This window comes from Asparagus officinalis, chromosome 8 (genome assembly GCF_001876935.1).
Source record: "Asparagus officinalis chromosome 8, Aspof.V1, whole genome shotgun sequence".
NCBI classification, from domain to species: domain Eukaryota; kingdom Viridiplantae; phylum Streptophyta; class Magnoliopsida; order Asparagales; family Asparagaceae; genus Asparagus; species Asparagus officinalis.
Window position 1 is genome coordinate 19,535,319 of NC_033801.1, and position 11,832 is coordinate 19,547,150.

The 11,832-nt window shown below is 46.1% G+C and overlaps 1 protein-coding gene across 1 annotated transcript; it reads right to left on the minus strand.

Annotated features, from left to right (window-relative positions):
• LOC109820965 (cytochrome c biogenesis CcmF C-terminal-like mitochondrial protein) lies at window positions 10,024–11,038 on the minus strand. The gene is given in 9 exon segments (XM_020387163.1): window positions 10,024–10,175; window positions 10,178–10,375; window positions 10,378–10,415; window positions 10,417–10,568; window positions 10,571–10,662; window positions 10,665–10,789; window positions 10,791–10,866; window positions 10,869–10,918; window positions 11,013–11,038. Coding segments are annotated over 9 exon segments (909 nt in total).

An 11,832-nucleotide genomic window follows, 5' to 3' on the forward strand; every position in this document is an offset into this window, starting at 1 on the left:
AAGGAGGGGCGCAAGCGAAAGAGATTGTGTGGCTGAGAGGAGGAAGAAAGAACGCACATGCATTGAAATCCTTCTGTGCGGAGTTCTGAGAATCTTGATTGGAAGGACATCTACAGCTAAGGAAAGAAAGTCAAGGAAGTCCATTACTGAGAAGTGGTGAATCTCAATCTCGTTAATCGCATGCCGGAGAGAGGAGACCTCAGCGATCCAAACCTTTCCAGCCAGATAAGCAGAGCGAATCACTCTCAGCAATGATACCGCCATGCCGCCGAAATAAGTACCTATCCCTTACGGGAACGAACCGTGTTCTTCGACATAGAAAAGACATGTCCGCACCTGGACGAAAGGGACCAAAAAAACAGCAATTCTTCATATACCTCAGGCCGAGATAGAAAGTCGGTTTGTTTTCGTTTTCTATAAACGAATGACCGATTATCGTACTTGATTTAGTTTGTCGATTTCATGTGTGAAAGCGCTCTTAGTGTTCGGCGTCTCCTTCTACAGGGTCTCGCACCGACATCCAGTGAACAATTCAAACCACGCCCTCCTTTCTCCGATCATAAAGCCCTGATCCCTTTCTTTGTCTTTCTGACCCCCGCCGTTCTTTCTAATTCAGAAAAAAGAAAGGGGGCGTAAGGTGCCTATGGTTTGACAGGCTCGCAACAAACCAAAGGCAACTTGGCTGCCGCAGCCTTAGTTTCTATATATGATTTCGAGTCTATTCAAGCTCCTTTACTCCAAGTCACCAGCATTCTTTCACCACACTGCACTTACAGATACTACTATTTCTTATTTATTGAAAAAATTTCTCATTGCCTTCTTCTTTCCTACTTCGAGGGATCCGTAAAGAAAAGAAACGAAAAAAAAATGAGCAAAGCCAATGCGAACAAGGTACATGTCACATTAAAGCAACTCGAGAGCGATTAAAAAGGCCAATAACCAAGTCAAAAGCTAAGCTCGGCGAGCGCATGTAGGTGGTTAAAGGACAGTAACGACTCTTCAATTAAGGAGTAAAGGTCTAGTTTCTTTTCGAGGGCTTAACACAGCGCTTTACAGAGCGAGCACTCCCCTTTCAAACACAGAAGAATTTGCGCCATCTCCACGAAAGAGTTGATCCCCTGCCCTCTTATTACATGGGCTAGAAACCACGCTGTGGCCTCTTGCTTTGAAATAAAAAAATAGCGTTGTTTCAGGAGCGCGAGGTTCAGGCAAGCGCCCCTTACTAGTAAAGGGCGTTTTCTTCGCTACCTCCCCTCGCGGACCTTTGTTTGGCATAGTGGGCAGCATGCCTTTTGAATTCTCCAATGATATGCAATCGAGGAGCCTAACATCGGCATTAAAACGTAGTCAGCATCCATGTCACTGCCTGATTACTATGAGTTGGCTCTTCCGTATAGAGTGATTCTTATAAACCTAAGCGACCTTGCCTTACTAATACTCTTTCAAGGTCGAGGGTTACCTAACTCGACGATTAGCGGAGATGGTCCTGAAGTTGCCTCACATGGCGAAATAGCGCCGCTAGACCCCAAGTATACACGACAAGATATAGGCTTTTTTTCCACATGAGTGGCGCAGACGCTTAATTTTGCTTGAAAGCCTGAAGCTGATCAATCTCCGTTAGCAGCTGTTGATTAATTGTCTTGTAGGCTGTATGAAGCTTGAAGAAAAGCCCAGATGTGGAGATGCTGTGCGGGAACTCGTAGTAGTAGCTAGACCTCCACTGCCAGCTGTCGCCCCTCCCCTTAGTGTAAACCAAGTATCCCGTGTAACTGAACGCTCATCTAGGTCTACTGCCCTAGCCCTATCAATAAAGATCGGTGTATCCGCAATAAGGAAATGCCTGTCCTGTGCTACCTTAGTAGCACAGAACAAAGCACCTGTGTACCAGCGATGTACGAATCATAGTCATCAACTTGGACTACTTTCTTAGTGCCACCTGTCTCACACGAAATCTTCTTAACCGTGACGCCTACGTTACTGAATTAGGCTATGTCTGGTACTGAAAACATAGAATAAACATCAGGCTGCCTACAGCACCTCGGGAATGTGTGTCAACCTCCAACGGCACCTTCCCTATTTAGGCTGCTGTTAATCCCTTAAAAAACAATTTCTCATTCTTCAATTCAAATAAGTATTCGTTTTTCTATATAAAGACACGATCTTTTCGTCCAATCGAAAACTGTTCTTCTGATTGCTATAGACCATGGGGACTGCGTCTCATCTTTCCCTCTCTTCTCCGGTGAGATCTGGATAAATTGCTTCTGCACTCATCTCTGTAGCGTTGTCACCGCGAGACTCCGCCGCTTCTTCCAAAAACAAACACCACCGGACGCGCCGAGAAGAAAAACGCTTCAACTCATTGATATCCGACTCTCCCACGTCCCTACAAGGCTTTGTTGCTTCCTGACGTCAGTTCTTATTAGATTTGCTGCTCATTCCGTAATGCAATATTGAGTCGAGGAAAGGATGTTTGGAAGTCTTCTCTCTGGGTGCGTAAGCCATAGCCATAAAAACGCTATATAGAGCCAAGATGAAGAGCAGCCTTGCTTCACTGGGTGGAATAAGAATAGAGGATAAAGTTCGTTCCGTCGGATCGCAATCAAACATCATACAACTTTAAATGCTGCGTTGGCCGGATGTCTCAAACACCCACAAAGTTGTAAAGAAATCCCTACTGTGCTCACGAGGGGGTTGCCTTCAGGCTTTTCCTTCATGTAAGTAAGGCGACTTACTGAAATGAGGCTCCCGCTATGATAAAGACTAGGAAACTATAGGTCAACCTAATTGAAGCATCTAAATCGTGTCGTCTAAGCTAAACAAACAGGCTTGTAGAACTTTCGAGAGTGATCCGCGAATGACGAAAAATTCATTTCTCTTTGCGCTTGATCTAAGCTAGCTTGTCGGTTCATGTCTCAGTATCCGTTTTGCCAGCGCCAGTTTTGTTTCTTTAACACATGAGCAAATGATGTTAGACATAAGTACACACATAGCCGTCATAACTCGCAGCCTCGTGGTTGCAGAGTGAGAAGAGTGCATGCGGGGGATGAGGAGGCATGGATCATATCCCAATAAACAGTGGACTCTGCCTCTATCTTGATGACTAGCGCGGTTGCCTCTAGAGTTCGCCGGGATAACTCGGGCTGACCTGATGAACCAGTTAGATTCGCTGCCAGCGCGTTCGAGAAGGATAGCTACAGTCTTCCATAATGATATAGAGACATGATGCTCCATCTATGCTTCTTTCTTGGTTCGCTCACTTACTATACTACATAAAGGGCGTGCGACTGTGATGTACACATCAGTCAGTACGACCTGAAAAGACGGTCAACTTCACGTATTACCACAGAAAGACAGGGCACTTTTCATCAAAATAGGGGTCGACTTGCTATGTACTCGACTCTATTGGGGAGCCGTCGCGTGATGCTTATCAGCCTAAGCGCGAAAGAGGAGGACGGCACAGTCAAACTCGGAGTTCTAAGGTTCTTTGATGTCAAAAAGCCAAAAAAGAAACGTGACGGATGGAACGTAGTCTTAGGAAGTGGCATGAATGCTGGGTGGTAAGATCCAGTGCTTAGAGAAAGAGAGCTCGACACTGCCCGCGATTATAGTATTACCTCTGCTTCCTGAACGAACCTACGAACTACCGAAAGATGCTTTCTGCCTATCAGCTACAACATGGGATGGATGATGATAGAAGACCCTCGTAAGCTGCCAGGCCAGAAACATTATACTCTTCTCCTTTGCTTCTGGTCAACCCCTATTCCGGCTCGAGCGCATCGACTGCTATCAACCTAACTCTGCGATTGCTTACTCTGGAAGTCTTGCAGGCAGCCTGAACGGGTCTAAAATAGAAGGTAAGTCTTACCCTTTTTGTGATGCAGATTCGTTTTGAGAGTAGAGATTGTTTTCCGCTACGACTTCCCCGTTCTGCATAGCTGGTTCAGGCTTTGACTTGACATACGCCTATGACTTCTTTGAAAAGTTGAGAACTTTGCTATATGCTTATCAGCGCGGGGAGAAGATAGTGCTTCTCATAATATATTTTAGAAAAAAAAAGATGCGGAGAATAGAGCTTGTTGGAAAGCTCGTCGGCCTCCCCATTACTTATCCTTTTGCTCGTCTTGCATATTGCTGTATGTAAGGGCGTAGCATCACCCACGCCAATCATTGCTAAGCACGACTAATTCTTACACGAGCTCGCCTCTGCTAGCCTTTTGACTCGCTACCCTTTTGCCGACGAGCTCGAAGCCGCGAGTGCTAATCCCCGCCTCTAAAGTAGCGCCGCCCAAAGCTTACTTCTTTTAACTCCAGGTACCCCTACGCGTCTGCTTCACAAGGCGTTTTTGAGCTCGATCGTTTGCGAGTTTGAGGAGGGACCTAGCATCCTTTTCTATTAGTCTACATTACTTGCCTACACCAGTGCATTCAGAATCTGCTATCACTCCTTCTCATTTTAAATCACTTGAATCTTCCTTTGTTATCTTATTCTTCTTAAGCATCAATCATAAGACCATTCAGCGAAGGAAGGAGGGCGGGCTTGGTAGGAGAAAGCTGTCAAGAAGTTTCACGAGTCTGAGTAGACACACAGAATAAGAAATTCATATTAGGCGCCTCGAAAGTGCACTTTTTCATGAAAAAACAGGGAAAAATGAAAACTGACTATTTCGCATGCCGCGTCTCATAAGCGAAATCCTGTTTTAGCCAAAAACACCGGGTTTTGTAAGAAATGTTCACCGCGAGACCCCGCTCATAGGGAAAGACTCTTTATGCCAAAAAGACGGCTTTGCTACATTCGATCATTTGAGGCGGTCGAGGCTCCTACAAAGAACCTAACTCCGTGGGCATACATTTTATACAAGACTATGCCTCTCGCTCCCTACACAGCCTTCAGCTACAAGAAGGATATTGACTGCATTCAGCAGATTAGGAATGACTTCGCCTTAGCGACAGGGGTGAACCTAATGTAGAGTCGGCTCCTCCCTTGCTAATCCGATCACACCCCAAAAAGACGGAGGTTGGTGGTAGGTCGGGCTTGGAGGTTGGTCGGTGGTAGGTTGGCGGCCACTCCACCACAAAAGAAAAGGCACGGCACACATACTCGGACCGATGTACCTGACGCGGATACAAGGGGTCCTAGGGCGCCTTTTCTTTAAGCATAATCCAGTGAAGGGAAGAATGAAAGCAGTTTCTTGCTTCCTGCGCCTATCATGGTTGGCGGTTTACGATCTCTTCAGCTGTCTGAACTAAAGCCAGTCAACTCGACAAAGAACATCCTGAGCAGTTACGGCAATTCACTCTTGGAGTTATTACAGTTGTCGTTCTTTTCTGCCTTTTTTCCGAAGCCTGTAAACCAGCTAAAAGACACTTTCATGGGGACCGTACCACTTTTCGTGATTAGGAAATTCCTTCTTTCATTTTTAGTAATAGCTCTCCGTAGAATCTCTTGACTAGTAAACATAGGAACTCATCCCATCAGTGCCTTCTTGTGAGTGCTAGTCAGCTACCATCCTTGATATAGGTTGTTCTCCTGTGCTCCTGTAAGAAGTCCTTCCTATACCTGATGCGCTTTTTCTCCTTTTTTGTTAATGTAAAGACCCAATTCGCCCGGGCTGGGATGTCTTCCGACCTAAGCGGGGTTGCACCGTAGGGACCGATAGTCTCCAGAGTGTTAGTCTGCAGCAGAGATTGTCAATCATCCAACGTCAAACGCCTTAATCCAGCAGTATACTTCTAGGTGTCAGCCAGTCTTTGAAACCAGACCGAAGTGCAAACCCCCGTTAACTAGCTAGCCTACCATACCACTTAGAAAGACGGTGACGAAAGTTGTCACAAATCAACCCTACTTCCTAGATCGGTCCACTTCGCTTCTTTGAGACCGTTTGCACCACTGTGAAAGGAGACAGCACGCGCGTCACAGATTGATTATCTATGCAAAAGGTTTTTTAGTTAAGTCTGGTTGATAGTGGATAGTTCTTGTTAACAAAGAATCACTGTCAATCTTCCTTTTTTAGGATTTACATGTAGTTATCTAACCTTTGGTTGGCATGGCAACTTATTCAGGAATGTAGCTTTCCCCCTTACTTATACCATTGTATACCCCTTTAGTCTTTCTAATGAGATAAAGAAGAGATAGTTAAACGACAGAGTTTAGGGATTCTTGCTTTAATCCGTCCCGCCATTCTGACTTAGGAAGGAATATAGTAAGGACGACTGCTTATCATCATCTTTGTATGAGTGAAAGAATGAACGAGATGACTATTTCATTTAGCCGAAGGCCTTTGACAAGCTTCAGACTAGTTCTAACCCCGATCCTTCTTCAGCAGATTCGTTCAAAAAGCCTTGCCTCTTTCCTCCTGCCGATCATCAGAGACATGAATCACATTACTTTTTGAATGAAAAGTTGGGTTGTCGAGTGATAGGGGTGAGAAGTGGAGCTCCCAGAACGAGCGAGCAAAGAGCAGAACGACATATGCAAGGTGGTAGGTGCCTCAATTAACTTGTTCCTTCTAAGGCAGTAAGTGAAAGGAAGCAAGAGCAGCGGAGGAAGATCAGTGCGAGCGTAAGGGAGGAAGTGAAGCAACGAAACGAAGGCAGGCAGGCGCGAGGTAGCACAGCGTAAGGGATAGAGGAGGTTTGATTGGACCCAATGACGTCCATCTCCAGGCTTCAAACGACCATGATGGCACGGTTGGACATGGTTCTGGGGCCCGGTGGATGTAGTCACCATGAAACTGGCGGGCATCGCACCCGGCGGGCATAGTCGCATGCCAATCCTTGATCATGGAAGGGCCAATAGCCAATAGTAAGCCAATCTCCGGATTCTGTCTTGAAATTGAGGTCCTTGGCTGATGACACCACAAATGCCGTTATGGGTCTCTTGAATGACCTTCTGCTTCTTGGTCCGACAGACACCGGCAGGAGCACTCCATCGTTAGGATTTCCGATACAACGTTTAGATTTGAGGTCGTAATGGAACACTCGGAGCACGTCTTCGGATACTTACCTTTTCTTTCGGTCATCTGGTAGTATCCCGTATTTATTGGATAAAGTCGATGAAAGGATATCTCAATCGTCGGAATTCCCACTTCGTCAACCGTTATTCGAACCGAACGTCGATTGCATTCCGCAAGTGCTCATAAGATGTCTAGCGGTGGTAGGATTCTTCTTTCGAAGACTGTGTGATATTATATGGGTGAACCCTCAGACGTGTCATGGAAGCTGCTAACCATCGAGTGCATCCGGCTCGGGCGTTTTTACCCTCGGCACATGTCTATGTTGAAGTACGTGAACGCATGTGCCAAACTTTATTCCCTCCGTGGATAAGGCGAGCGAAGTGAGGGCTTTCTCACTTCATAGACATTGTTCATTTGGTTACAATAAGGAGGGAATCGCCCCTGACTTCGAGTCTTCGGATTGCCAACTCCATTCCCATAATCGACGCTTGATACTCCGCAACTGTTGGGAACACGGTTGAGGAGAGCGAACGAATGCGGGATAAGATGCCCTTCTGGTGTGATGAAAAAAATGCCGACACCTGAGGACTGTTCTTTTCGTCCATTCATTCGGGAGGCATCGTCAAAGTACATTGCCCATGGGCTAGGGCTACATAATGCCAACCCAGGGCGAAGGGAAGCAGGGACAGGCAAGGATGCGAGAATAGATGGTTGTGAATAAACCAGTGCGCCGGGTCAACTTCACTCGGTCCTTCTTACTCCGCCTTACACACTGAGAACAATGAACAGACCTGGCTGATTCATAAAGTAAAGCTGAAGTGATAACGACGCGTACTCGCGCGATACGGCTTTTCAGCACGGGGGCAAGCTTAAGAGAGAGTAGGGCGATAGCGCTCTTATCTGTGAGTGATGCGTGGCGTGCTCTCGCTCTGATTGGTGAATCTATCTTTCTTGCCTTCCCTCCCTGTGGTCGGCGGTCTATCTTTTCTCGTTCTTGTCGGCTCTATCTCGATCCGGCACCCGATCCGTTTATGCTTCCGCCGCCCTGCTTAAACTGGTTTCGGGTAAAATACCACTCGGGCAACTGACCGATCGGAGTCTGTATCTCCAACGAATGTTCTGCTCCAGTATTTCCCACAGCTATCCCAGCTATTTGTGCTTGGATCCGGGAAACTCGATCCACCGGTATGGATCGAATCAGAAACTCGCCATGGGATTGCCACAAAAACCGGCACTGAATCTAGTTTAGTTGCACCTTGCCTATGACTCACCTTAGCTGAGGCATACGGAACTACGGATGAACAGAGCTCCTATAAAACAAGCTCTTGCTCTTAGAAAAAAACCTCGAGCACAGAAAACGAAGTCCTAGCAAGACCTTCTCTTCTCCCCGAACCGAACAAGACAGATTGTCTTTGATCCGCTTTCACAAGGCTTTGATAGAAAGAGAGAATAAGCTGACTTGAAAGAGAGATAGTACAGGACCAATGCCCCCGGTGCTTGCCGGAAAACTGCCAATTCTTTGGATTTTATCAACATTTTACGTAGGTAAGGATAAGAAGATCGAGGTCTGTCCTCTATTCCAAAGAACGTTTCGATGCATGATGCTTAACACAAGCTACCCCAGCCAATGGAAAGTTTAGGTTTCGTTCGCGACTAGGACAAGACACTTCCTACGGCCTCGACGCGCGCAGCCACTATTTTTGACTCCTTTTATGCAATTATGAACTCCACGGAACTTTCTCGATTCCAATGCAACTTATCCTTTTTGAGTTGACGTAACAAACTACGCGAGCCTCCCGATGAAGCCAACAGAAATCCTATCCGAATACTAAAAAGAAAGGCAGTTCTTCTTGTGGTATACCAGCCGCCAGTTCTGGAACTTGCAGTTCCATCGGAGTAATAGATCCGTAAATGGATTTGTATGTATAGCCACTTCAGTCGTGCTCGTCGTTTCTCGAATGGAAAAAAAGAATCTTTTTCTGGGAACATGGTAAACCAGAAATTCTTATGTTCGTGATTCTTCATCCACCGATGCAGAAAATGCCCAGTTTTCCATATCTTAGGCAGGAAGGTTTATTGGCAACAGGTCGACACGAAGTGATTCATCATGCTCAAACATGAACCGATCGCTCGTTGGGGACGGTTTATAAATCAAAAAATTACCACAAATGGAATGAGAAGTGGGTCCATGTAAATGATCGAGACCTCGCAAACAACAACGCCTCCTTACCCATATGGAGTTCGGACCAAAGGCAATCGTTGAGTGAACTGTATCTTATTCGTATTAGTTGACCTAAGCCGCACCATTATTGCTGGGGGTGGGCTCGGCCTCCGAACCGTACGTGGACGAGTTTCTCGCCTCATACAGCTCGGGCCCGAAGACCGCGGGGGAAGTTGAGGAGAGATGGGAGGAGCCAGCTTGCCGCGTCGGACGGACAGGAAACGGCGGATAAGCTTGCTTCTTCACAAGCTTATTCCCCACCCCAAAAAACCGCCCCTATAGCGCTTCGCGTTCTTTCAATTTATCCCAGTCCATTCCGGGATAGACGGCTAATACTAATCTCATAAGTGCAGTTAGTCGTCGTCTGACCAATCGGCTCGGACACAGATCGCTCGTGCCCGTCCAAACTACGATCATGCTCGCCCTAAATGAAATGGCTCTCTTAGTTACGCTGCGCCCCGACCCGAGTCCCACGTCCGCTTTTATCCCCGCAACCCGCTTTCTTTGCCAACACAACTTTAGGCCGTCCCCTTCATTCTATGCTGACCCCGGCGGGCTGGCTTTTTGGGAAGCCCGTTCCCACCGCGCTCACGGCCGCTGGCTGCCAGCGGTAGTGGAATTCTCCCGTTCCCTGGTAAAAAAAGGTTGGTTGGATGCGGGATCTACTCCACGAGACGGTACGGACGTAGATGATATCATCACGACCTCTCTTTGGCGTACCACTAGGTAACGCCACTTCGCCAACTGGCATTACCCGCGCTTTCGTCTCTCTCAGGTGGTCAGCACTGGGTGTTTCCGAGCAGCGAGGCTTACACCCATTCGCATTAGTTCATCCAAAGTTCCTTACCCTTATGCACGAATTTTGAGAATAAGCCATCTTCCTATCAAGGTTAAGGAGTCACTGAGCATCTCAGCGGCGGATTGCATTACCGCGATCGAATCAGAGTTCACGCCGCCGCCCTGAACAAATAGAGGCGTGGCCACAGGTCGCACATAAGCACCGGGTCGCACGACAGAAGAACACCCAACATAAAGATGCACACTCCTCCATGTAAAATAGGAAGATTCATCTTCACTTTTTTGTAGTAGTCGTGACCAACAGCCATCAGCAGTCGGCTCGTTGGTAAGGCGAGAGCTTCAAGCCCGATTTCTGGCGCCACACCCCCCAAACAAGCACCACTCGACGAAGGGGGGGCGGGAAAGCTACAGGCCCAAAACCTTCGACCCTTCTTTCTATATGGGGTGCCCGGGCACCTCATCTTGTCATTTCGTCGTTGCTCATTCCCGGTAGGCCGAAGTGTTTGGCCTTTCCTTCTCCGCGCCCGCTCACGCTTCGATGACCTATCACGGGGTAAAGAGAAGAGAGTACGAAAGAATTGTAAACAGAGCAGGCCGCCCAGAAAGATTCTAAATATGACAAGTCCCCCATGGATTCGAGAAGAAGGAAATGAAGAACGAACGAAACGAAATAAAGCATTCTAGCGGATGAGCTCTCCCAATTATATTTGGTAATAGAATAGGGCGGCTTGCTCTGACCAACACTCCACTTTTTTGCTCTGTCCATGGAGCGTTAGATTTCCTGGAATGTAGATAGACCAAAAAAGGAATTCAGGGATAGAATAGGAATTATAGTACCATGGAAGAAGGGGCACCAGTGGGAACATTCTCTACTGACGAACCATTTCAATAGTACGGTGCTGCCGTGCCACAAGGCACGACCATGGAAGTAATGAAAAAGAAAGTTCTGTAGTTGGACCATTTTGCTCTATCCGTTCGATTTTAGCTTCTCCAGAGAAGATGAGACGCTAAAAATAAATGAAAGTGTTCGCAACGCATACCGAAAAGGTACCATGTTGCCGACCATTAATGTAAGTTCGAACACCAGGAGCAGGTTGAACCAAGAAAAATTTGTTACTTTCCTGATGTTTCCGAACGTTTTCAATAAAACCTTATTTGTAGGAGTATTTTAACAAAGTTTCGGCGATACGATATTAGTAGATGCTATTCGAACCGTTCCGTTTTTATCCATGTCAGCATTTCTTATAGAATTATTATATCGGCGAGAGTCTCCCTACCCATGACGAACTGATAATTATTGTGCCTCCCATTATATTAAAAAGAAAAAAAAAAAATTTTTATTTACAGAATGATGAAATTCTGAAAAGTATATGCGTGAGACACAATCTACTAATTTGATCTATTTCAGATATCCTACTATCTCATAGTTTCTACTACTAGGATTTTATATAATTACCTCGGGCTAATGAACTATTTTAGTTAAATTCAACTCTTTAAATTCCCGAGCGATCACACCAAAAACTCGAGTTCCTTTTGGATTTTAATTCTTGATTAATGACAACCGCTGCATTGTCATCATATCCCATTATCATACCGTTGTCACGTTTGAGTTTTTTAGTGTGTACGTACAATTAAAGTCTAATTACTTCTGATCTTTCGAGAGCATATTGGGCACTGCTTCTTTGATTACAGCAACAATAACGTGCCAATATGAGCATATCGGTGATTAACCAGCTCCTATGATTCGAATACACATCAATTCTCGAGTTCCGCTGTTATCCGCTACATTCAAAAGGGTCTGAGGTTGAATCATATCATTTTTCTTTGAAAATAAATTTATTTCAATCCAAAGGATGAGGA